General features: G+C 41.8%; 1 protein-coding gene across 1 annotated transcript in view; it reads left to right on the forward strand.

The window, feature by feature from the left end:
• CABCOCO1 (ciliary associated calcium binding coiled-coil 1) overlaps positions 1–25,369 on the forward strand; it is a 194,010-nt gene that overhangs the window by 44,309 nt on the left and 124,332 nt on the right. Inside the window, exons 3-5 of the mRNA XM_069753618.1 lie at positions 854–1,023; positions 5,453–5,597; positions 24,199–24,271. Of these exons, the coding sequence (XP_069609719.1) occupies positions 854–1,023; positions 5,453–5,597; positions 24,199–24,271 (388 nt within the window). The remainder of the gene's footprint in view (positions 1–853; positions 1,024–5,452; positions 5,598–24,198; positions 24,272–25,369) is intronic.

The following is a 25,369-nucleotide window of genomic DNA, read 5'->3' on the forward strand; positions in this document are numbered from 1 at the left end:
CACTGGGCAATATACTACGTTACTGGGCAATATACTACGTGGCTGCGCAATATACCACCTCACTAGGCAATATACTATGTCACTGGGCAGTATACTACGTGGTTGGGCAATATACTATGTGGCTGGGCAATATACTATGTGGTTGGGCAATATACTACGTGGCTGGGCAGTATACTACGTGACTGGGCAATATACTATGTGACTGCAATATACTACGTGGCTGGGTAATATACTATGTAGTTGGGCAATATACTACGTTGCTGGGCAATATACTACGTCACTGGGCAATATACTACGTGGCTGGGCAATATACTATGTGGTTGGGCAATATACTTCGTCACTTGGCAATATACTACGTGACTGCAATATACTACGTGACTGTGCAAAATACTACGTGGCTGGGCAATATACTACGTGGCTGGTCAATATACTACGTGGCTGGGCAATATACTACGTGGACTGTGCAATATACTACGTGGACATGCATATTCTAGAATACCCGATGCGTTAGAATTGGGCCACCATCTAGTAGTCTATATATTATTCTACTGTGCCATCATGGAGTAAGCATTACGCCATGGGTTACCCTGAGAGAGGACTTTAGGAATAAAAATAATAATAATAATAAGTTTCTGGGAATAACCAGCTAAGTGTTAGGAAATATCCATTTACAGAAGATAATAGGTTGTTTTCAGGGATAGTTTAATCAGTTTTTATTTTTAAGATGTTGGAGCTTACGGCATAATAACACATGATTATGCCTTATTTTCTGTAAGCAATTTCTTTCATTATTTTTATTTTTTTAATTTGTTGTTTTCACGTTTTATAGCTTGTTCTTTATTTTTTTTTTCAGGCTAATGGAAGGATTTCTTGATGTTCAAGACCCTGAGACAAATTTGAAAGAAGCCGTCTTGGTAGATTATTATGTGTCTGGATTCTGCTGGGGAAAAGACAAGAACTTTAACTTACAGCAGTTGGGCGGTTTAATGGGTCTATTACATTTACTAATGGAAAATGTTCAAGGTACGTGCGTAATATGTGTAGTGTATATACTGTGGACAATTCTGTCAAAGAATATATTTTAAAAAATGACATATTTTTTATAACTTTAGACTAAGTTGGTGTTATGCCACTATGATAGTATATGTACACTTAAAATTTATGCACACAGGGAATATATATAGTGGTCACCATAAATTAGTACACCTCAACAGGTTTGTCAGAAAACCTTTAGTTTCATCTCAGAATCAACATTGTCAATGGGATACCTTACTACAAAATACTTCCACAAATACGGGCCATTGATTGCAAACAAGATTTCTTATTTTGCCCACCCAAAAATGGTATTGTCCTTGCAAATTGATTCAAGACCATGTTGCAAAAATTAGTACACTCCAATGAAAGTCTGAAGAACAAGGTTAAAGTTTAGACTACAAAATTCGAATTACCAAGAAGTGAACCATAAGTGGGTCTAAATATTCATTAAACCAGTGTCCAGCTGACTATAGAAGGGTGTCCAAAACAAAAAATCACCTTCTCATTTTAAGCTGTTACCAATGGCACCACATGGAAGAGAAATGTCTCAAGATCTGTGAGAGAAAATAATTTATTTACGCAAAAAAGATGAAGGCAACGAGAAGGTCAGCAAAGCTTTACTTATCAGTCAGAATACTGTAGCAAAAGTGATACAAAAATTTAACAAAGATGAAACTGCACCATCTCACAGAGACTTCCAGCCGACCACAGAAGTGAACAGCTAAACAGGAGCGTCTTCTGATGAGAGGGGATTGAAGAAAATCGACATGCAAATTTCAGTGCAGTTAGGTTAAATAAGCAGAAAGCCTAAGCATAGTGAGTGTTTTCCGTAACACAATATGATGCAGAGGAATGGGTGCTGTCCACAAATGAAGGTTTTCCTAAACCCCATGCAGAAAAAGCCCCCCCCCTGCAGCTTGCCAGGGTCTATGCTGAAAAATATGACAACTACTGGGTCTCTGTACTCTGTAATGATGAGGCCAAAACAATTTTTTTTGGAACTGATAGCTTCAAAGCTGTATGGCATCACAAAGGGGAGTGTTATGCATGCTGGTGGCGCATGTGGTTCATGAACCCACTGTGCCACAGGGCCGAGCTTGCCTAGGAGGGGCATAGCTAAGCGGCTATCTGGTGTTCACTGGAGCTCCTGATAGTGGAGTCAGGCTTGAGCTGCAGGTATACACCAGGTCCACTCCTAGGCAGTCCTGTTGTGAATTCTGTTATCGAACTCCCTCCTGTGGTCATGAATGGTACTTCGGCGAGTTCTGTCCATGGACTCCCTCTGGTGGCTGTGAGTGGAGCTGCTGGTTCTGAGGTTCCTTCCACAGGTGACCTAGTTTATTCTTTGGCTGGCTGCTCTATTTAACTCCACTCAGATCGTTACTCCATGCCAGCTGTCAATGTTCTAGTACTGGTTCAGTTCGCTCTTGGATCTTTCTGGTGACCTGTCTACTCCAGCAGAAGCTAAGTCCCTGCTAGTTTATTTGTTGTTCATTGTTTTCTTGTCCAGCTTGCTATCATGATTTTGCCTTGCTAGCTGGAAGCTCTGGGATGCAGAGTGGCACCTCCGCATCGTGAGTCGGTGCGGGGGTCTTTTTGCACACTCTGCGTGGTCTTTTTGTAGTTTTTTGTGCTGACCACAAAGATACTTTTTCTATCCTCAGTCTGTTTAGTAAGTCTGGCCTCCCTTTGCTGAAACTTGTTTCATTCCTGTGTTTGTGACTTTCATCTTAACTCACAGTCAATATTTGTGGGGGGCTGCCTTTTCCTTTGGGGAATTTCTCTGAGGCAAGGTAGGCTTTATTTCCTTTCTCTAGGGGTAGTTAGCTCTTAGGCTGTGAAGAGGCGTCTATGCAGAGTTAGGTACGCTCCACGGCTATTTCTAGTGTGTGTGATAGGATTAGGGGTTGCGGTCAGCAGAGCTCCCACTTCCCAGAGCTTGTCCTGTGTTAGTTTAACCATCAGGTCATTCCGTGTGCTCCTAACCACCAGGTCCATAACACAGTCCCTGATATTGCAGCTGCTGAGGTACGCAGACACGGATAGGACTCGGGCTCTGCTCTGACTACTAGGCCTAGGATCCACGAGTTGAACAGTTACAGAATACTCGCATAAGCACACATTCAGACACACGGGTCTCGGACACAGATTCAAGTACATCAGGATAAGATTCAGGGTTCACAAAGACCAGGGACTATGGGTTCAGGACTGGCCACACAAGAACCATGGACCACTGGTACATGGCTGGCTTCTCAAGGACCAGGGACTATGGATTCAAGACTTTCCACGCAAAGACCAAAAACTTCAAGTTCAGGACACTGGCCACACCAGGACCAGGGGACCTAAGAACTCACTAGTACCACTAACACACTAATGACACTCATTGCTTTGGCACCTCAGGAGGGTGCCTCTTATACCTCTTATACACCGACAGTAAGTGTGGCGCGCACAACACATGGAAGCAGGGAGCACACTGGGGACCACACCATGCTTCCACGGTGGTGAATATGCCAGGCGTCTATGCATGGAGGGGGAAGAGGAACCATGTGGGAATTCCGGCACGCGTGTCACAGGGAGGAGTACAAAGAAAAATGCATGGTGCCAACAGTGAAATATGGTGGAGTCAGTGTCCATATGTGGGGCTGCATGAGTGCTCCTGGTGTTCGGGGAGCTATATTTAATTGTTATCATGAATTCACGGATATACTACACTATTTTGAAATAGAAGATGCTACCATCACCTCATGCCTTTGGCATACGGTGATCCAAAACACACAGCTAAAGCCATTGTGCATTTGGGAAGAACAGGGTGAAAGTGATTCAGGCCAAGTATTCCCTGATCTGAAAGCAATCACACTTGTAGGGAATTCTGAAACAACTTTATCATCACCCTCTATCCCTCATCCAGGCTGTAAAAGCGGTCGTTCTTGAAGAATATAAAAATTTAGATGTTACAATATGTCGACAACGTGTTCATTCTATGTCTAGAAGACTTGGTACTGTCCTTAAAAATCCTGGAGGTCACACAAAATAGTAGATGTAGTAATTTTTCATGTGGGGTGTATAAATATTTTGCATCAACTAATTTGAATAAACCTGAAAATTTGTAATGAAAATTATATTATTAACCTTACTTTCATGTTATGAGTTAAATAAATGTTCTATAAAGCTCAGTCTTGTTAAAGTTTTGGAAATTGTTGTGTTCACTGAGATATTGATTACAATCTTATTTTTCAAAGGGGGTGTACTCATTTATGCCGAGACTGTAAGTTTTGCCCATGTTAGTACTATTTTGGTGGTCTTTATATTATATGATCCTCACATTTCTGTTTCCTGGTTTTGGGAATGGAAAGAATTTTAGTTTTTCTCAAGAATTGTAAATTTGTCATTGATGCACTTTCATTGCTGCTGTAAGGCATACATGTTTTGCTACATACAGTCTATATTGAGTGCCATAGACTAAAAATAAATGGCAGGTCGCATTTGCTTTCTGTGCTCCATCTGTCTCCTCTCGGGCGTGGTTTTGTAGCCGATAGAAGAATTGTGTTCTACTTCCTGACAGAAAGTCATATCCAAAACAATCTAACAGATCACCTTGAGTGAACTATCCCTTTAAATGTAACATTTTGTCTATTACGTATGCAATTTATATAGTGTAAATCATGAAATTACTGTATTTTTGATACATAGTTTCCATAACGGGAAGTACACCCCTTCATCTTAAAAAACAAAGACCGATGGATGTAAAAGAACCTTGCCTAATCATTCTTCCATTTTTTGGCCAGAAACCTACACAGACATCTATATTGAGACTAGAAAGATTCAAAAAGAATCATAATACCCTGGTTCTGCATGCACTTCAGAACCTTGGAAGTGCAAACTTACTTGGTACCCGAATACCAGTGTTATGGGCTCACCTGGTGAGATGGAATCTGTAAAACATAGGTCTGGATGGTGCAATAGTGCAGGTCTTGTCGGACAAAATGTGGATCAGCAAGGATGAGGACAGCAGGGTATGCAGGATGGCAGACAAACTTGCTGAGCAGGTAGCACAGATGAAGCAGGGTCTGGTGTGCGGATGCACATGAAAACAATAAAATTTATAGGTCTAGTAATTGCAAGTCCGGAATGTCAGCGTCCAGCTGCCAAGGAAAACTAAATGGATGCCGGACTGAGTACAGATCAAGCACAGTTATCGGACAGAAGCACAGTTTACAGGGGCACTATACTATTTCTATTATGTTTTTACCAATATTATATATACAGGACAATCCAGGGGTCATTTTAAATGTACGGTCAATGCGTTAATAGTTCAAAGAGGTTCCTACACTCAAGTACTGATGAATCCGGTAGACTATAAGTCCGCAAGGGCAGAACACCCTTCCATAATCTAAGCTTTCCTCTTTTTTTGTTTCAGACAAAAGGATGTCACTTGCAGAGAACATCTTAGAGCTAGCGAGAGCCTTGACAGGCATAGGACATAGCCTTCAGAAGGATAAAGGAAAATTAACATTTTTTAATGTCGACCAAGCCAAAGATATTATCAACTACTTAAAAATCAGGTATGTTTTTGTGCTCCCCAATTATTAAACTGGAACTAGAAATTGTGGCCTTTACCATCTTTTTAGGCTTTTGAGTGGATTGACGCTGGTAAGCAGCAGCTTTACGACATCTGGAGAGCCCTTGTGTAAAGGTACCTTCACACTGAGCGACTTTAGAACGATAACGATAGCGATCCGTGACGTTGCAGCGTCCTGGATAGCGATATCGTTGTGTTTGACACGCAGCAGCGATCAGGATCCTGCTGTGAGATTGCTGGTCGGAGCTAGAAGGCCAGAATTTTATTTCGTCGCTGGATCACCCGCTGACATCGCTGAATCGGCGTGTGTGATGCCGATTCAGCGATGTTTTCACTGGTAACCAGAGTAAACATCGGGTTACTAAGCGCAGGGCCGCGCTTAGTAACCCAATATTTACCCTGGTTACCATTGTAACTGTAAAAAACAAAACAAAACACCATATACTTACATTCCGGTGTCTGTCGCGTCCCCCAGCGTCAGCTTCCCTGCACTGTGTCAGCGCCGGCCGACCGTAAAGCAGAGCACAGTGGTGACATCACCGCTGTACTTTACGGCCGGCGCTTACACAGTGCAGGGAAGCTGAAGGCGGGGAACGCGACAGACACCGGAATGTAAGTATGTAGTGTTTTTTTTTTTTACATTTACAATGGTAACCAGGGTAAACATCGGGTTACTAAGCGCGGCCCTGTGCTTAGTAACCTGATGTTTACCCTGGTTACCAGGGGACTTCGGCATCGTTGGTCGCTGGAGAGCTGTCTGTGTGACAGCTCTCCAGCGACCACACAACGATGAAACAGCGACGCTGCAGCGATCAACATCATTGTCTATATCGCTGCAGAGTCGCTTAATGTGACGGTACCTTAAGTTCTCCATCCATGTAAGTAAATGAAATCAGTGGTCAGGTCTGCGTTACCAAGAGTTATTCATTAGTGTCATTTGTATCTTTTTGTACAGGATAGGCCACCTCAATGGAAAAGCTGTTGAGTAGCTTTTCTCCTGATGTCTGTAAATTGTCAAAACTATAGGGAATAAACATTAATTCCCCTACTTCACCCAGATATTATATAATCCTATTTAAGGGTACATTTTAGTGATAACACGCTTCTCATTTCATTGTGATCTGCACTTAATTATACGTCAGTGTACAGTATAATTGATGTAATATGTGTCACTATTCATGTTACAAGTTCTAAGTGCTATTTCTCAATGGGAGCAAAAGAATTAATGCTCACACTTTCTTATATACTGTATGTAAAATGCTGCTGTTCAAAAATACTTGAAGTTGACATAAGTGGTTTATCCCTCAGCAGTGTTAATGTGGTGCCAGAATAAACCGCAAGATGGGAGCTTTATAGTCATTCATTACTGGACAAACCACTCTAGGTCCTGTTTATGCACCACAGCAAGCCTTTGAAGGATCCTACACCTTGAGGTTCGAGGGACTCCAGAGGCACCAGCAGCTTCAAATATCTGTTTGTTGCTTTGCAATGGTATTTTGGCAGCTGCTCTCTTAATCCAATGAATTTGTCTGGCAGAAACCTTCCTCATTATGCCTTTATCTGCATTAACTCTGTCTGTGCTCTGTTTCAGTCACAAATCTCTTCACAGTACGATGATCACGCTTAAGTTTTCGTGAAATATCTAATGTTTTCATCCCTTGACCAAGGCATTGCACTACTTGATGCTTTTCGGCCGCAGAGAGATCCTTTTTCTTTCCCATGTTACTTGAAAACTGTGGCCGGCTTAATAATGTGAAACATCATTTTTAAGTAGTTTTCCTTTAATTAGAGTCCTGTTCACACTTGATTTTACATAATTTTGCATGTTGCACTATTTTTCCCTTCAAGTCTGATGGAACTGTTGACTACTAAAAGAAAGTATCCCAAAAACAGGGCTAAAAGATATAAAATAACGGACCACAATAAAATTCAAATAAAAAATGCCTTTATTTGTACATGTGGCAAATAGTAGTGTTATATAAAAAAGTAAGTGCCTGTGCACGGGTAAATAATTAAAACAGAAAATTAATATAATAAATATATTATGTAAGTGTATGAATATGACAGACCTGAAGATATAAAAATAATAAATCAACCACTCACATTAATGATTCTGGTAGAAGATCCCAACAAAAATCCATATGCATGTGAAATATGTAAAAAAAAAGTTGTTAAAGAGTTATAGCCATATACAGTTCCTTCTCAAAAAATTAGCATATAGTGTTAAATTTCAATATTTACCATAATGTAATGATTACAATTAAACTTTCATATATTATAGATTCATTATCCACCAACTGAAATTTGTCAGGTCTTTTATTGTTTTAATACTGATGATTTTGGCATACAACTCCTGATAACCCAAAAAACCTGTCTCAATAAATTAGCATATCAAGAAAAGGTTCTCTAAACAACCTATTACCCTAATCTTCTGAATCAACTAATTAACTCTAAACACATACAAAAGATACCTGAGGCTTTTATAAACTCCCTGCCTGGTTCATTACTCAAAACCCCCATCATGGGTAAGACTAGCAACCTGACAGATGTCAAGAAGGCCATCATTGACACCCTCAAGCAAGAGGGTAAGACCCAGAAAGAAATTTCTCAACAAATAGGCTGTTCCCAGAGTGCTGTATCAAGGCACCTCAATGGTAAGTCTGTTGGAAGGAAACAATGTGGCAGAAAACGCTGTACAACGAGAAGAGGAGACCGGACCCTGAGGAAGATTGTGGAGAAGGACCGATTCCAGACCTTGGGGAACCTGAGGAAGCAGTGGACTGAGTCTGGTGTAGAAACATCCAGAGCCACCGTGCACAGGCGTGTGCAGGAAATGGGCTACAGGTGCCGCATTCCCCAGGTAAAGCCACTTTTGAACCATAAACAGCGGCAGAGGCGCCTGACCTGGGCTACAGAGAAGCAGCACTGGACTGTTGCTAAGTGGTCCCAAGTACTTTTTTCTGATGAAAGCAAATTTTGCATGTCATTCGGAAATCAAGGTGCCAGAGTCTGGAGGAAGACTGGGGAGAAGGAAATGCCAAAATGCCTGAAGTCCAGTGTCAAGTACCCACAGTCAGTGATGGTGTGGGGTGCCATGTCAGCTGCTGGTGTTGGTCCCCTGTGTTTCATCAAGGGCAGGGTCAATGCAGCTAGCTATCAGGAGATTTTGGAGCACTTCATGCTTCCATCGGCTGAAATGCTTTATGGAGATGAAGATTTCATTTTTCAGCACGACCTGGCACCTGCTCACAGTGCCAAAACCACTGGTAAATGGTTTACTGACCATGGTATTACTGTGCTCAATTGGCCTGCCAACTCTCCTGACCTGAACCCCATAGAGAATCTGTGGGATATTGTGAAGAGAAAGTTGAGAGACGCAAGACCCAACACTCTGGATGAGCTTAAGGCCGCTATTGAAGCATCCTGGGCCTCCATAACATCTCAGCAGTGTCACAGGCTGATTGCCTCCATGCCACGCCGCATTGAAGCAGTCATTTCTGCCAAAGGATTCCCGACCAAGTATTGAGTGCATAACTGAACATTATTATTTGATGGTTTTTTTGTTTGTTATTAAAAAACACTTTTATTTGATTGGATGGGTGAAATATGCTAATTTATTGAGACAGGTTTTTTGGGTTATCAGGAGTTGTATGCCAAAATCATCAGTATTAAAACAATAAAAGACCTGACAAATTTCAGTTGGTGGATAATGAATCTATAATATATGAAAGTTTAATTGTAATCATTACATTATGGTAAATAATGAAATTTAACACTATATGCTAATTTTTTGAGAAGGACCTGTATGTGAAGAAATTAAATAAGATATTTACTCACGTGAGTGCAGCGTGTACAAGAACGTCCTACCAGTAGGGAGAAAAGGTTATTTAAAGTGCCATAGTGCAATGCAAAAATCTGGTGAGAAGAAACAGAGTTAAAAAAAAACAACAAATGGTGCTCAGATGGGATCAATACTCTTGGTATATACCTTGAAGTCATGTCAAATGCCCGACACAGCGCAGTCCCCTGGGACTGATGAATAACGTAGTCTGACTTCTTGTTGAAAAGAACTCATGGGAAATGCATATTATAAGAGATATGGACGCCTCCCGGAACATTTGTCTTTTTGTTAAATACATGGACTTTGGGCTAAAAATTATTTTTGCAATAGTGTTTCTTTAAAATCGTTGAACCGTTTGGCTTCTACAGTCTCTATATCAGAATATCTATATCAATAAACATATTAGACTGCAGAATGAGTTAAAGGGGTTGTCCGGTCTTCTGATACAAGTATGCAGTCACTCCATGTGACGGCAGACTTCTGAATCCTTACCGTGTGTTCACTGTGTGCTGTCTGGATTCTCCAGTATTGCCAGCTAGAGCGGGCAGTAATGTGAATACAAATATGCGATCTACATACATGCGGTCACGTGCCTACTAGACGTGTTCGGTCAAGCTTGTCTAGTTAGAATGTGGCCGTAAGTATGCAAATTGCATATTTACAGTCATGTGACCACCTGTTCTATTCCGACAACACCTGAGAATCCTGACAGTGCTCGGTGTGGACGCTGTGAGCATTCAGAAGTCAGCAGTCACGCAGCACGACTGCAGACTTTTATAAGAAGTCCGGACAACCCCTTTAACTGTGAATCCAACAATGAACTTCTTTGACTGCAGGGAAAGATAAAAAAGGTATCTGACAGAACAAGCTCATTGACAGATTCACAGTTGACTCATTCTGCAGTTGGTTATGTACAGTGATACACAAAGGCTGTAGAAGCTAACTGGGTTGAAATGTTTAACAATTCCTATTACATAAATGATTTTCAGCAAAAACAAAAGGCACGGAAGGAGTCCATATTCTTTAGCAAATATTTTGACACAAAGTGTGAGCATCAGATGTTCTCACATTGGTAAAATGAAAAAGTAATTAGCTTAGTACTGCTATACAGTCAGTCTCTACCTAAGAGCTACATTGAAGAATGTGTTAGAGGGTTTCCTTAAGAAAGAAAAAACAAAAATAGGTTAATATTAGAAATGTCATTATAAAAAAATCCAAATGATTTTTAAATAGTAAATCATATGTTTTGTCTGGAGTCCCTATGAACCATAGTGCATCATAATGGCCACTGCCTGTGGAGGAAACCTGTCCTAGAATATTATTAGTAAATCTGCTTGTGAGCATATGCAGGGGAAAGCGTCACTGCTATAACCTGGACATAACCTATATCACTTATTAATAGAGAAAAAGGGCCAGCACATCTAAGCTAGTGTGCGCAGGTGCCAACCAAAAAACATATGACTTGAAAAACTATAAGGATGCACCATGAATTACTAAAAATGATTACTCTGTAACATTGAAACTGCATTACTGCCATAGAAATATTATTTCTATACCACTTATTGTCACAGCAGCTTCTCAGCATTCAGATAGACAGGGTGCATATTAGTCAGTGTGTTCCAGACTGCAATCAAAAAACATTATGCTGTTAGATTTATGGGTAGGGTTCTAGAAATGTGCAGTAAAGTTTTAAAAAAAAAAGTTTAAAAAGTTTTATATTTTTTATGACTTTAGTCCTTTATTGTCTTGTCCAAAGTACATGAAAAATCTGAAGATTTTCACTCCAATGAACATCCTACGTGATAATGAGCAAGAATATTTTATTTCATTGGTTTACTGAACTGGTTGTGGCAGCAGTGATAAAATACAGACCAAGTGGAGTGATTTATAGGAACCTGCCGATTCTTACTAGATAAACACCTCGCTAAAAGTTCATATGATATCATCAGCGTCATCGTCAAATGTTTAAAGTGGGACAGAAAAATGGCCTTTTACATAAATCTCCTCTATATTTTTTTACAGCTCTCTTTTTATAAAATCTATTTTGCTGCAGTGTGTGAGAAAAAATATGACTTTCTTTGAGTCAGGATCTAACAGTAATAAATTAGCTGCATTGTTAATAGAGATATTTTTCATATAAAATGTTCTAACAAATTGCATTGATGACACTGGCAGTCTCCACATTACAGCACAATTGTGTGTCGATTTTACAACATTCACAATGTAGGTTTCAAAACAATGGCCGTCTCTGAATTCAATGGCCGTCTCCAGGAAGGAGATGCGGAGGGCTGGGGGAAAGAGCCGGAGGGTCCGGGGATGGCGAAGGTACCGGGTGGGCTCAGAGGACCCCATCTCGCTCTAGATCGTATCAGAGGAGAGAGAAATGAATGGGAAATCGGCCTTTTTTGTGGTCACCGTTATAACAGCAATCACAAGACTGGGGATGGTAAAAACCAACCCAAATCATGTTCTCTGGGGTCTCGGCTTAAAGGCTTATCGGCGGTCATCAAGGGGTTAAATGAGCATGATCGACAATATTGAAGTCATTTGATGCTTGTTCCCAGGCCTGTTACACTGGCTGCGGTGATCAATCCGACCCCAATACAGTATCATGGTGTCAGCAGCACATCTGCAGTTTTCATCGGGTGATATGCTGCTGAGAACAATGATTTTTGTTCCAGTGTAAACAATCTAATCACCCAATGATTAGGCAGCATTTTGCTTGTTTGGGTATAATAAACCCCATTGTCCTCCACATAGTATAATGCACCCCATAGCCCTCCATATAATATAATGTGACCATAGTCCTCCATGTAATATAATGCACTCCTCATAGTCCTCCATGTAGTATAATACATGCCCCATAGTCCTCCATATAGTATAACACACTCCCCATGGTCCTCCATATAGTATGATACACTGCCCATAGTCCTTCAAATAGTATAATACACTCCTTACAGTCCTCCATATACTAAAATACACTCCTCAGTCCTCCATATAGTATAATGCACTCCTCATAGTCCTCCATATAGTATAATGTCCCCATAGTCCTCCATGTAGTACAATGCGCTTACCATAGTATAATTCACCCCATAGTTCTTCATATAGTATAATGCATTCCACTTAGTCCTCAATACAGTATAATACAGGTCCCAAATAGTACATTTACTATAATGAACTGCCCATAGTCCGATAGAGTATAATGCCATCCCCACACAGTATAATGCAGCCCCCCTCAGAGTATAATGCAGCTACCACATAGAACATAATACAGCCACCCCGTAGAACATAATACAGCCACCCCATAGAGCATAATGTAGCCACACCATAGAGCATAATGCAGCCACCCCACAGTATATAATGTAGCCCCTAATAGAATATAATGTAGCCCCCTTATAGAGTATAATACAGTCCCCAAAGAATATAATGCAGCCACCCCACAGTATATAATGTAGCCCTCTCATAGAGTATAATGCAGCCCCCCATAGAATATAATGTATGCTTTATATATTATAATGCAGTCCCCCATAGAATATAATGCAGCCCCCTCATATAGTATAATGCAGCCACCCATAGAGCATAATGCAGCCTCCCCATAGAATATAATGCAGCCACCCCATAGAGTATAATACAACCACCACACAGAATATAATGTAGCCCCCTCATAGTGTATAATGCAGCCCCCATAGAATATAATGTAGCCCCCCATAGAATGTAATGTAGCCCCTTCAAATAGTATGATGCAGCCCCCCATAGAATATAATGTAGCCCCCTCATAGAGTGTAATGCAGTCCCCCTCATATGGTATAATGCAGTCACTCCCACAGAATATAATGTAGCCCCCCTCATAGAGTATAATTTAGCCCCCCCATAAAATATAATGTAGCCCCCTCATAGAGAATAATACTGCCCCCTTATAGAATATAATGTAGCCCCCTCATAGGGTATAATGCAGCCCCCATAGAACATAATGTAGCCCCCTCAGAGTATAATGCAGCCCCCTCATATAGTATAATGCAACCCCCAATAGAATATACACCATGTTCCAAATTATTATGCAAATGATATTTTTCTCGGATTTTCCTAAATGGTTGGTGCAAATGACAGTCAGTATAATAAAAGACATCGCCCGTTAGATTATACATCAAATTTTATTGAAGAAACCTCCCAATGATAACTTTATAATCTCCAAAATGAATAAAAACTCAAAATGCACTGTTTCAAATTATTAGACACAGTAACATTTCTAAACATTTGATCTGTTTTAAAGAACTGAAAATGCTAATTTGTGGAATTTGCAGCATTAGGAGGTCACATTCACTGAACAAAAAAGCTATTTAATTCCAAAACCTCCTAACAGGCCAAGTTTTACATGTTAACATAGGAACCGTTCTTTGATATCACCTTCACAATTCTTGCATCCATTGAACTTGTGAGTTTTTGGAGAGTGTCTGCTTGTATTTCTTTGCATGAAGTCAGAATAGCCTCCCAGAGCTGCTGTTTTGATGTGAACTGCCTCCCACCCTCATAGATCTTTTGCTTGATGATACTCCAAAGGTTCTCTATAGGGTTGAGGTCAAGGGAAGATGGTGGCCACACCATGAGTTTATCTCCTTTTATGCCCATAGCAGCCAATAGCTCAGAGGTATTCTTTTCAGCAGGAGATGGTGCATTGTCATGCATGAAGATGATTTTGCTTCTGAAGGCATGTTTCTGCTTTTTATACCATGGAAGAAAGTTGTCAGTCAGGAACTCTATATACTTTGCAGAGGTCATTTTCACACCTACAGTAAGGGCCAGAAATATTTGGACAGTGACACAAATTTTGTTATTTTAGCTGTTTACAAAAACATGTTCAGAAATACAATTATATATATAATATGGGCTGAAAGTGCACACTCCCAGCTGCAATATGATAGTTTCCACATGCAAATCGGAGAAAGGGTTTAGGAATCATAGCTCTGTAATGCATAGCGTCCTCTTTTTCAAGGGACCAAAAGTAATTGGACAATGGACTCTAAGGGCTGCAATTAACTCTGAAGGCGTCTCCCTCGTTAACCTGTAATCAATGAAGTAGTTAAAAGGTAAGGGGTGGATTCCAGGTGTGTGGTTTTGCATTTGGAAGCTGTTGCTGTGAGCAGACATCATGCGGTCAAAGGAACTCTCAATTGAGGTGAAGCAGAACATCCTGAGGCTGAAAAAAAAGAAAAAATCCATCAGAGAGATAGCAGACATGCTTTGAGTAGCAAAATCAACAGTTGGGTACATTCTGAGAAAAAAGGAATTGACTGGTGAGCTTGGGAACTCAAAAAGGCCTGGGCGTCCACGGATGACAACAGTGGTGGATGATCGCCGCATACTTAATTTGGTGAAGAAGAACCCGTTCACAACATCAACTGAAGTCCAGAACACTCTCAGTGAAGTAGGTGTATCTGTCTCTAAGTCAACAGTAAAGAGAAGACTCCATGACAGTAAATACAAAGGGTTCACATCTAGATGCAAACCATTCATCAATACCAAAAATAGACAGGCCAGAGTTAAATTTGCAGAAAAACACCTCAAGAAGCCAGCTCAGTTCTGGAAAAGTATTCTATGGACAGATGAGACAAAGATCAACCTGTACCAGAATGATGGGAAGAAAAAAGTTTGGAGAAGAAAGGGAACGGCACATGATCCAAGGCACACCACATCCTCTGTAAAACATGGTGGAGGCAACGTGATGGCATGGGCATGCATGGCTTTCAATGGCACTGGGTCACTTGTGTTTATTGATGACATAAGAGCAGACAAGAGTAGCCGGATGAATTCTGAAGTGTACCGGGATATACTTTCAGCCCAGATTCAGCCAAATGCTGCAAAGTTGATTGGACGGCGCTTCATAGTACAGATGGACAATGACCCCAAGCATACATCCAAAGCTACCCAGGAGTTCATGAGTGCCAAAAAGTGGAACATTCTGCAATGGCCAAGTCAATCTCCAGATCTAAACCCAATTGAGCATGCATTTCACTTGCTCAAATCCAGACTTAAGATGGAAAGACCCACAAACAAGCAAGACCTGAAGGCTGCGGCTGTAAAGGCCTGGCAAAGCATTAAGAAGGAGGAAACCCAGCGTTTGGTGATGTCCATGGTTTCCAGACTTAAGGCAGTGATTGCCTCCAAAGGATTTGCAACAAAATATTGAAAATAAAAATATTTTGTTTGGGTTATGTTTATTTGTCCAATTACTTTTGACCTCCTAAAATGTGGAGTGTTTGTAAAGAAATGTGTACAATTCCTACATTTTCTATCAGATATTTTTGTTCAACCCTTCAAATTAAACGTTACAATCTGCACTTGAATTCTGTTGTAGAGGTTTCATTTCAAATCCAATGTGGTGGCATGCAGAGCCCAACTCGCGAAAATTGTGTCACTGTCCAAATATTTCTGGCCCTAACTGTACATGAACCTTAAAGGGCCCTACCAGCGGTTTCCCCATGATTCCGGCCCAAAACATTACTCCTCCACCTCCTTGCTGACGTTGCAGCCTTGTTGGGACATGGTGGCCATCCACCAACCATCTACTACTCCATCCATCTGGATCATCCAGGGTTATTCGACACTCATCAGTAGTGTTGAGCAATACCTTCCGATACTCAAAGGCATCGGTATCGGATGGGATCGGTCAATATCCAAAAAATATCGGATATCGCCGATACCGATACCCGATACCAATGCAAGTCAATGGGACACAAGTATCGGAAGCTATCCTGGATGGTTTCCAGGGTCTGAAGGAGAGGAAACTCTCCTTCAGGCCCTGGGATCCATATTCATGTAAAAAATAAAGAATAAAAATAAAAAATATGGATATACTCACCCCTCCGACGAACCTTGGCTGTCAGCGCTGCAAGCGTCTGCCTCCATTCCTAAGAATGCAGAGAGTGAAGGACCTTCGATGACGTCACAGTCAGGTGATATATATCACCTGACCGCTCATGTGACCGCGACGTCATCGAAGTTCCTTCACTCTCTACATTCTTAGGAAGGGAGGCAGACGCTTGCAGCGGTGAGAGCCAGGGTCCTTCGGAGGGCTGAGTATATCCATATTTTTTTATTTTTATTCTTTATTTTTTACATGAATATGGATCCCAGGGCCTGAAGGAGAGTTTCCTCTCCTTCAGACCCTGGGAACCATACGCACTGCACACGCCAAAGATGACTGGGAACACTTCCGATTCCGATTTCTGATATCGCAAAAATATCGGAACTCGGTATCGGAATTCCGATGCAGCAAATATCGGCTGATACCCGATATTTGCAGTATCGGAATGCTCAACACTACTCATCAGTAAACAAGACTGTTTGAAAATTAGTCTTTATGTATGTCTGGGCCCACTGCAACCGTTTCTGCTTTTGAACACTGTTTAGAGGTGGCCAAATAGTAGGTTTATGCACCACAGCAAGCCTTTGAAGGATCCTACACCTTGAGGTTTGAGGGACTCCAGAGGCACCAGAAGCTTCAAATATCTGTTTGTTGCTTTGTAATGGTATTTTGGCAGCTGCTCTCTTAATCCAATGAATTTGTCTGGCAGAAACCTTCCTCATTATGCCTTTATCTGCATTAACTCTGTCTGTGCTCTGTTTCAGTCACAAATCTCTTCATAGTATGATGATCACTCTTAAGTTTTGTAATGTGTTATGCTGTGCTATCAGGCAACACAGTGTGCAGTAATCAGCGCACATACAGTGATATGGCAATAACCCAAAAACAATAGAACAAGCTCTGAGACGTGGAATCTCTGCAGACTGCAATACCTGAACCTATCCTCACACAACTAAAAGCAGCAGTGGATTGCGCCTAACACTACCTATGCAACTCGGCACTGCCTGAGGAGCTGACTAGCCTGAAGATAGAAATACAAGCCTGACTTGCCTCAGAGAAATACCCCAAAGGAATAGGCAGCCCCCCACATATAATGACTGTTAGCAAGATGAAAAGACAAAACGTAGGAATGAAATAGATTCAGCAAAGTGAGGCCCGATATTCTAGACAGAGCGAGGATAGCAAAGAGAACTATGCAGTCTACAAAAAACCCTAAAGCAGAACCACGCAAAGGGGGGCAAAAAGACCCACCGTGCTGAACTAACGGCACGGCGGTGCACCCTTTGCGTCTCAGAGCTTCCAGCAAAAGAGAATAGCACAGCTGGACAGAAAAAACGGAAACAAAAACAAAGTAACACTTATCTATCAGAGCAGCAGGCCACAGGAAAGATGCAGTAGCTCAGATCCAACACTGGAACATTGACAAGGAGCAAGGAAGACAGACTCAGGTGGAGTTAAATTGCAAGGCAGCCAACGAGCTCACCAAAACACCTGAGGGAGGAAGCCCAGAGGCTGCAATACCACTTGTGACCACAGGAGTGAATTCAGCCACAGAATTCACAACAGTACCCCCCCTTGAGGAGGGGTCACTGAACCCTCACCAGAACCCCCAGGCCGACCAGGATGAGCCACATGAAAGGCACGAACAAGATCTGGGGCATGGACATCAGAGGCAAAAACCCAGGAATTATCCTCCTGAGCATAACCCTTCCATTTGACCAGATACTGGAGTTTCCGTCTAGAGACACGAGAATCCAAAATTTTCTCCACAATATACTCCAATTCCCCCTCCACCAAAACAGGGACAGGAGGCTCCACAGATGGAACCATAGGTGTCACGTATCTTCCCAACAACGACCTATGGAATACATTATGTATGGAAAAGGAGTCTGGGAGGGTCAGACGAAAAGACACCGGATTGAGAATCTCAGAAATCCTATATGGACCAATAAAACGAGGTTTAAATTTAGGAGAGGAAACCTTCATAGGAATATGACGAGAAGATAACCAAACCAGATCCCCAACACGAAGTCGGGGACCCACACGGCGTCTACGATTAGCGAAAAGCTGAGCCTTCTCCTGGGACAAGGTCAAATTGTCCACTACCTGAGTCCAGATCTGCTGCAACCTGTCCACCACAGAATCCACACCAGGACAGTCCGAAGACTCAACCTGTCCTGAAGAGAAACGAGGATGGAACCCAGAATTGCAAAAAAATGGAGAGACCAAGGTAGCCGAGCTGGCCCGATTATTAAGGGCGAACTCAGCCAACGGCAAAAATGACACCCAATCATCCTGGTCAGCAGAAACAAAACATCTCAGATATGTTTCCAAGGTCTGATTGGTTCGTTCGGTCTGGCCATTAGTCTGAGGATGGAAGGCCGAGGAAAAAGATAGGTCAATGCCCATCCTACCACAAAAGGCTCGCCAGAACCTCGAGACAAACTGGGAACCTCTGTCAGAAACAATATTCTCAGGAATGCCATGCAAACGAACCACATGCTGGAAGAACAAAGGCACCAAATCAGAGGAGGAAGGCAATTTAACCAAGGGCACCAGATGGACCATTTTAGAAAAGCGATCACAGACCACCCAAATGACCGACATCTTTTGAGAAACGGGAAGGTCAGAAATGAAATCCATCGAAATATGTGTCCAAGGCCTCTTCGGGACCGGCAAGGGCAAAAGCAACCCACTGGCACGTGAACAGCAGGGCTTAGCCCTAGCACAAATCCCACAGGACTGCACAAAAGCACGCACATCCCGTGACAGAGATGGCCACCAGAAGGATCTAGCCACTAACTCTCTGGTACCAAAGATTCCTGGATGACCAGCCAGCACCGAACAATGAAGTTCAGAGATAACTTTACTAGTCCACCTATCAGGGACGAACAGTTTCTCGGCCGGACAACGATCAGGTTTATTAGCCTGAAATTTCTGCAACACTCTCCGCAAATCAGGAGAGATGGCAGACACAATGACTCCTTCCTTGAGGATACTCGCCGGCTCAGATAACCCCGGAGAGTCGGGCACAAAACTCCTAGACAGAGCATCCGCCTTCACATTTTTAGAGCCCGGAAGGTACGAAATCACAAAATCAAAACGAGCAAAAAATAACGACCAACGGGCCTGTCTAGGATTCAAGCGCTTGGCAGACTCGAGATAAGTAAGATTCTTATGATCAGTCAATACCACCACGCGATGCTTAGCTCCCTCAAGCCAATGACGCCACTCCTCGAATGCCCACTTCATGGCCAGCAACTCTCGGTTGCCCACATCATAATTACGCTCAGCAGCAGAAAATTTCCTGGAAAAGAAAGCACATGGTTTCAACACTGAGCAACCAGAACCTCTCTGTGACAAAACCGCCCCTGCTCCAATCTCAGAAGCATCAACCTCGACCTGGAACGGAAGAGAAACATCTGGTTGACACAACACAGGGGCACAGCAAAAACGACGCTTCAACTCCTGAAAAGCTTCCACGGCAGCAGAAGACCAATTAACCAAATCAGCACCCTTCTTGGTCAAATCGGTCAATGGTCTGGCAATGCTAGAAAAATTACAGATGAAGCGACGATAAAAATTAGCAAAGCCCAGGAATTTCTGCAGACTTTTCAGAGATGTCGGCTGAGTCCAATCCTGGATGGCCTGGACCTTAACCGGATCCATCCCGATAGTAGAAGGGGAAAAGATGAACCCCAAAAATGAAACTTTCTGCACACCGAAGAGACACTTTGATCCCTTCACGAACAAGGAATTAGCACGCAGTACCTGGAAAACCATTCTGACTTGCTTCACATGAGACTCCCAATCATCAGAGAAGATCAAAATGTCATCCAAGTAAACAATCAGGAATTTATCCAGATACTCACGGAAAATGTCATGCATAAAAGACTGAAAAACAGATGGAGCATTGGCAAGTCCGAACGGCATCACCAGATACTCAAAATGACCCTCGGGCGTATTAAATGCCGTTTTCCATTCATCTCCCTGCCTGATTCTCACCAGATTATACGCACCACGAAGATCAATCTTAGTAAACCAACTAGCCCCCTTAATCCGAGCAAACAAGTCAGATATCAATGGCAAGGGATACTGAAACTTAACAGTGATCTTATTAAGAAGGCGGTAATCAATACACGGTCTTAGCGAACCATCCTTTTTGACTACAAAAAAGAACCCTGCTCCCAATGGTGATGACGATGGGCGAATATGTCCCTTCTCCAGGGATTCTTTCACATAACTGCGCATAGCGGTGTGTTCAGGCACGGACAAATTAAATGAACGACCCTTAGGGAATTTACTACCAGGAATCAAATTGATAGCACAATCACAATTCCTATGCGGAGGTAGGGCATCAGACTTGGGCTCTTCAAATACATCCTGAAAGTCAGACAAGAACTCTGGGATGTCAGAAGGAATGGATGACGAAATAGACAAAAATGGAACATCACCATGTACTCCCTGACAACCCCAGCTGGTTACCGACATAGAGTTCCAATCTAATACTGGATTATGGGTTTGTAGCCATGGCAACCCCAACACGACCACATCATGCAGATTATGCAGTACCAGAAAGCGAATAACTTCCTGATGTGCAGGAGCCATGCACATGGTCAGCTGGGCCCAGTACTGAGGCTTATTCTTGGCCAAAGGTGTAGCATCAATTCCTCTCAACGGAATAGGACACCGCAAAGGCTCCAAGAAAAATCCACAACGTTTAGCATAATCCAAATCCATCAGATTCAGGGCAGCGCCTGAATCCACAAACGCCATGACAGAATACGATGACAAAGAGCATATCAAGGTAATGGACAGAAGGAATTTGGACTGTACAGTACCAATGACGGCAGAGCTATCGAACCGCCTAGTGCGCTTAGGACAATTAGAAATAGCATGAGTGGAATCACCACAGTAGAAACACAGCCTGTTCAGACGTCTGTGTTCTTGCCGTTCAACTTTAGTCATAGTCCTGTCGCACTGCATAGGCTCAGGTTTACTCTCAGACAATACCGCCAGATGGTGCACAGATTTACGCTCGCGCAAGCGACGACCGATCTGAATGGCCAAGGACATAGACTCATTCAAACCAGCAGGCATAGGAAATCCCACCATGACATCCTTAAGAGCTTCAGAGAGACCCTTTCTGAACCAAGCCGCCAGTGCAGATTCATTCCACAGAGTGAGTACTGACCACTTCCTAAATTTCTGACAATATACTTCTACATCATCCTGACCCTGGCATAAAGCCAGCAAATTTTTCTCAGCCTGATCCACTGAATTAGGCTCATCGTAAAGCAATCCAAGCGCCTGGAAAAACGCATCAACATTACTCAATGCAGGGTCTCCTGGCGCAAGAGAAAACGCCCAGTCCTGTGGGTCGCCGTGCAAAAAAGAAATAATAATCAAAACCTGTTGAATAGGATTACCAGAAGAATGAGGTTTCAAGGCCAGAAATAGCTTACAATTATTTTTGAAGCTCAGGAACTTAGTTCTGTCACCAAAAAACAAATCAGGAATAGGAATTCTTGGTTCTAGCATAGATTTCTGATCAATTGTATCTTGAATCTTTTGTACATTTATAACGAGATTATCCATTGAGGAGCACAGAGCCTGAATATCCATGTCCACAGCTGTGTCCTGAAGCACTCTAATGTCTAGGGGGAAAAAAACAAAAACAAAAAAAAAACACTGAAGACAGAGCTGAGGAAAAAAAAATGATGTCAGGACTTCTTTTTTCCCTCTATTGAGAATCATTGGTTTGGGCTCCTTGTACTGTTATGCTGTGCTATCAGGCAACACAGTGTGCAGTAATCAGCGCACATACAGTGATATGGCAATAACCCAAAAACAATAGAACAAGCTCTGAGACGTGGAATCTCTGCAGACTGCAATACCTGAACCTATCCTAAACACAACTAAAAGCAGCAGTGGATTGCGCCTAACACTACCTATGCAACTCGGCACTGCCTGAGGAGCTGACTAGCCTGAAGATAGAAATACAAGCCTGACTTGCCTCAGAGAAATACCCCAAAGGAATAGGCAGCCCCCCACATATAATGACTGTTAGCAAGATGAAAAGACAAAACGTAGGAATGAAATAGATTCAGCAAAGTGAGGCCCGATATTCTAGACAGAGCGAGGATAGCAAAGAGAACTATGCAGTCTACAAAAAACCCTAAAGCAGAACCACGCAAAGGGGGGCAAAAAGACCCACCGTGCCGAACTAACGGCACGGCGGTGCACCCTTTGCGTCTCAGAGCTTCCAGCAAAAGAGAATAGCACAGCTGGACAGAAAAAACGGAAACAAAAACAAAGTAACACTTATCTAGCAGAGCAGCAGGCCACAGGAAAGATGCAGTAGCTCAGATCCAACACTGGAACATTGACAAGGAGCAAGGAAGACAGACTCAGGTGGAGTTAAATAGCAAGGCAGCCAACGAGCTCACCAAAACACCTGAGGGAGGAAGCCCAGAGGCTGCAATACCACTTGTTACCACAGGAGTGAATTCAGCCACAGAATTCACAACAGTAATGTTTTCATCCCTTGACCAAGGCATTGCACTACTTGATGCTTTTCGGCCACAGAGAGATCCTTTTTCTTTCCCATGTTACTTGAAAACTGTGGCCTGCTTAATAACGTGAAACATAATTTTTAAGTAGTTTTCCTTTAATTAGAGTCACCTGGAAAACGAATTATCACATGTGTTTAAGATTGATCTCAGTGATCCATTGAGCCCTGAGACACAATACCATCCATGAGTTTATTTTAAAAAGAAAACAATTAAATCTTTATGACACTTAATCCAATTTGCATAATAATTTGGAGCACGGTGTAATGTAGCTCCCTCATAGAGTATAATGCAGCCCCCCATATAGAATATTGCTGCCCCCATAAGCTATAATATAGCTCCCTCATAAAGTATAATTCAGCCCCCTCATAGAATATAATGCAGACGCCCTCATAGAATATAATACAGCCCCCCCATACAATATAATGTAGCCCCCCCTATAGAATATAATCCAGCCCCACATTCCTACAGTATAATGGCCACCAGTACTGACTAACTGATATATATAAAAAAAAACACAATACTCACCTCTCCTCCTCGTTCCCCTGCTGTTCCAGGCTCTGCTCCAGTCTCAACAGCTGCACTGCCATCTGCCCGGCACACAGTGGGTACACAATGAAGTGATGTGATCGCGCCCCCATTGTGTCAGAGGCAGAGGGGAATGATGGGAGAGGGAGCGTCATCTGACACTTTCTCCTCAATTATTGCTTTCAGCTGATGACGCACTGATAGTAAAATCTGACCAAACACTGATGATACCGGGAAAATTTATATCTATGTACCGTGTTAGCCAGTAGACAAATATTAAAATTTGAGAGTCCTCAAATTATACCATCTTTTTAGCTAGCCATTAAAAGGTATCAACCACTGAAGAATATCAAACACTGATGAATAACTGATCACAAACACTAATGAATGAACAACAGTCCATGTTTTTACATACGGTAAACATTCCGGACATGTGAATGAGGTCTAATTTCACGATGCTTCTGCCTTTTTTCCTAGTTTTTATTTTAAAAAGATATTGACAGTTGTGATTTGCCATGTGCTGTGGTTCACCTGAGATAGTCTTTACCTGATTTCAAGACGTTTTTAAGAACCACATTTTTTAAAATGTTTTACTGATATGTAAAACCATAGAATTCAATGAAGGTGTACTTAGTATTTCTTAGAATTTCCAATATAAATATTGTATATAGAGAGAGAAATAACTAGTATGTATGCAGGAAATTTTAAGCTTTACTTGTCCAGTAGAGTTCCATTGTTGCTTCTCTGTTTGCATAGTGATGTACTTTTTTTCTCTTTTTAGTTTATTTCAGCATTATAAGCTTTATGAATGCATGTTCACTGTCCCGAGGGATCAAATGGTTGTAGGAGCAGAGGTAAGTAACAGCATTAAAAAAAGACACTTTTCATCATACTATATGTTTTTGATTTGCAAACAAAAGCAAATAAGCTTGTGATCCCAAATAAATGCTAGAGCCAATAAATCTCTATTATTTGTCGTGTATTATATTTACTTATTGAGAAAAAATTACATTATTTAGGGGGTCATGTACACGGTTTTTATATAACTTCATTTTTAAATAGTAATAGGTTTGCCATAGGGGTAAATGTTATAGAAAAACACAATGGAGCAACAATTGTCGGGGTCGTCACGACAATACCCTTCCTTCACCAGTCATTCCAAATCAGATTAAAAGCATTGGTACCGGAATGAAGAATGAGTCAGACAAAATGCTGGTTCAAACTCATTGCATGCTCGTGTGTCTACATAGTGTAGCAACGTCACAGCAACTGACTTTATTTTCTAATACACAACATTATATGATCTATTGGGGGAAGGTGTGCAGAGGGCGGGGATAGGCAGGGTTTAAGCAATGTATCTAGTATTCAGTCTTTCTGGTTGGCTCTGACATCATCTGATGAATCTTCCTTTCTCCACGTCGCTTTAAGTATCATTTCAAGAGAAATGATACTTGTCCTTCTGGAATGTGTAACTTGCTTCTTCAGCAGAGTGAATCTGGGACAAAGGTGAATACTGGCAGCCATCTTAAATACAGTTAAATTTGCATTGGCAAGCATGAAGGGAAAAACTTATTGTTTCACAGCATAAGAATATAAAAGTACAAAAGAGTATAAAGAAAATATGTTTTCACCTTGACACCGTCAGCTCACCGGGTTGAAAAATTCCTGGAATACGGGTGCGGTGCCTGGAGACTTCAGGCTGGTTTCCTGAGTAAATTAACCGTGATGAAAATGGGAGAATCCAGCAACCGCAAAAGTCATAAAACATCACATTTATTAGTTGATTTAAAACATGAAAAGGAAAAATGTAAAAAACGGTTGATGCATTTCGAGCTACACTAGCTCTTAATCATGACAACTAACATACAAGAACTATGAAAATATATAGCATGGAAAACAGGTGTGGAATAGACAATCACAAATGTGCTTACTGTATATACTCGAGTATAAGC

This window comes from Ranitomeya imitator, chromosome 2 (genome assembly GCF_032444005.1).
Source record: "Ranitomeya imitator isolate aRanImi1 chromosome 2, aRanImi1.pri, whole genome shotgun sequence".
NCBI classification, from domain to species: domain Eukaryota; kingdom Metazoa; phylum Chordata; class Amphibia; order Anura; family Dendrobatidae; genus Ranitomeya; species Ranitomeya imitator.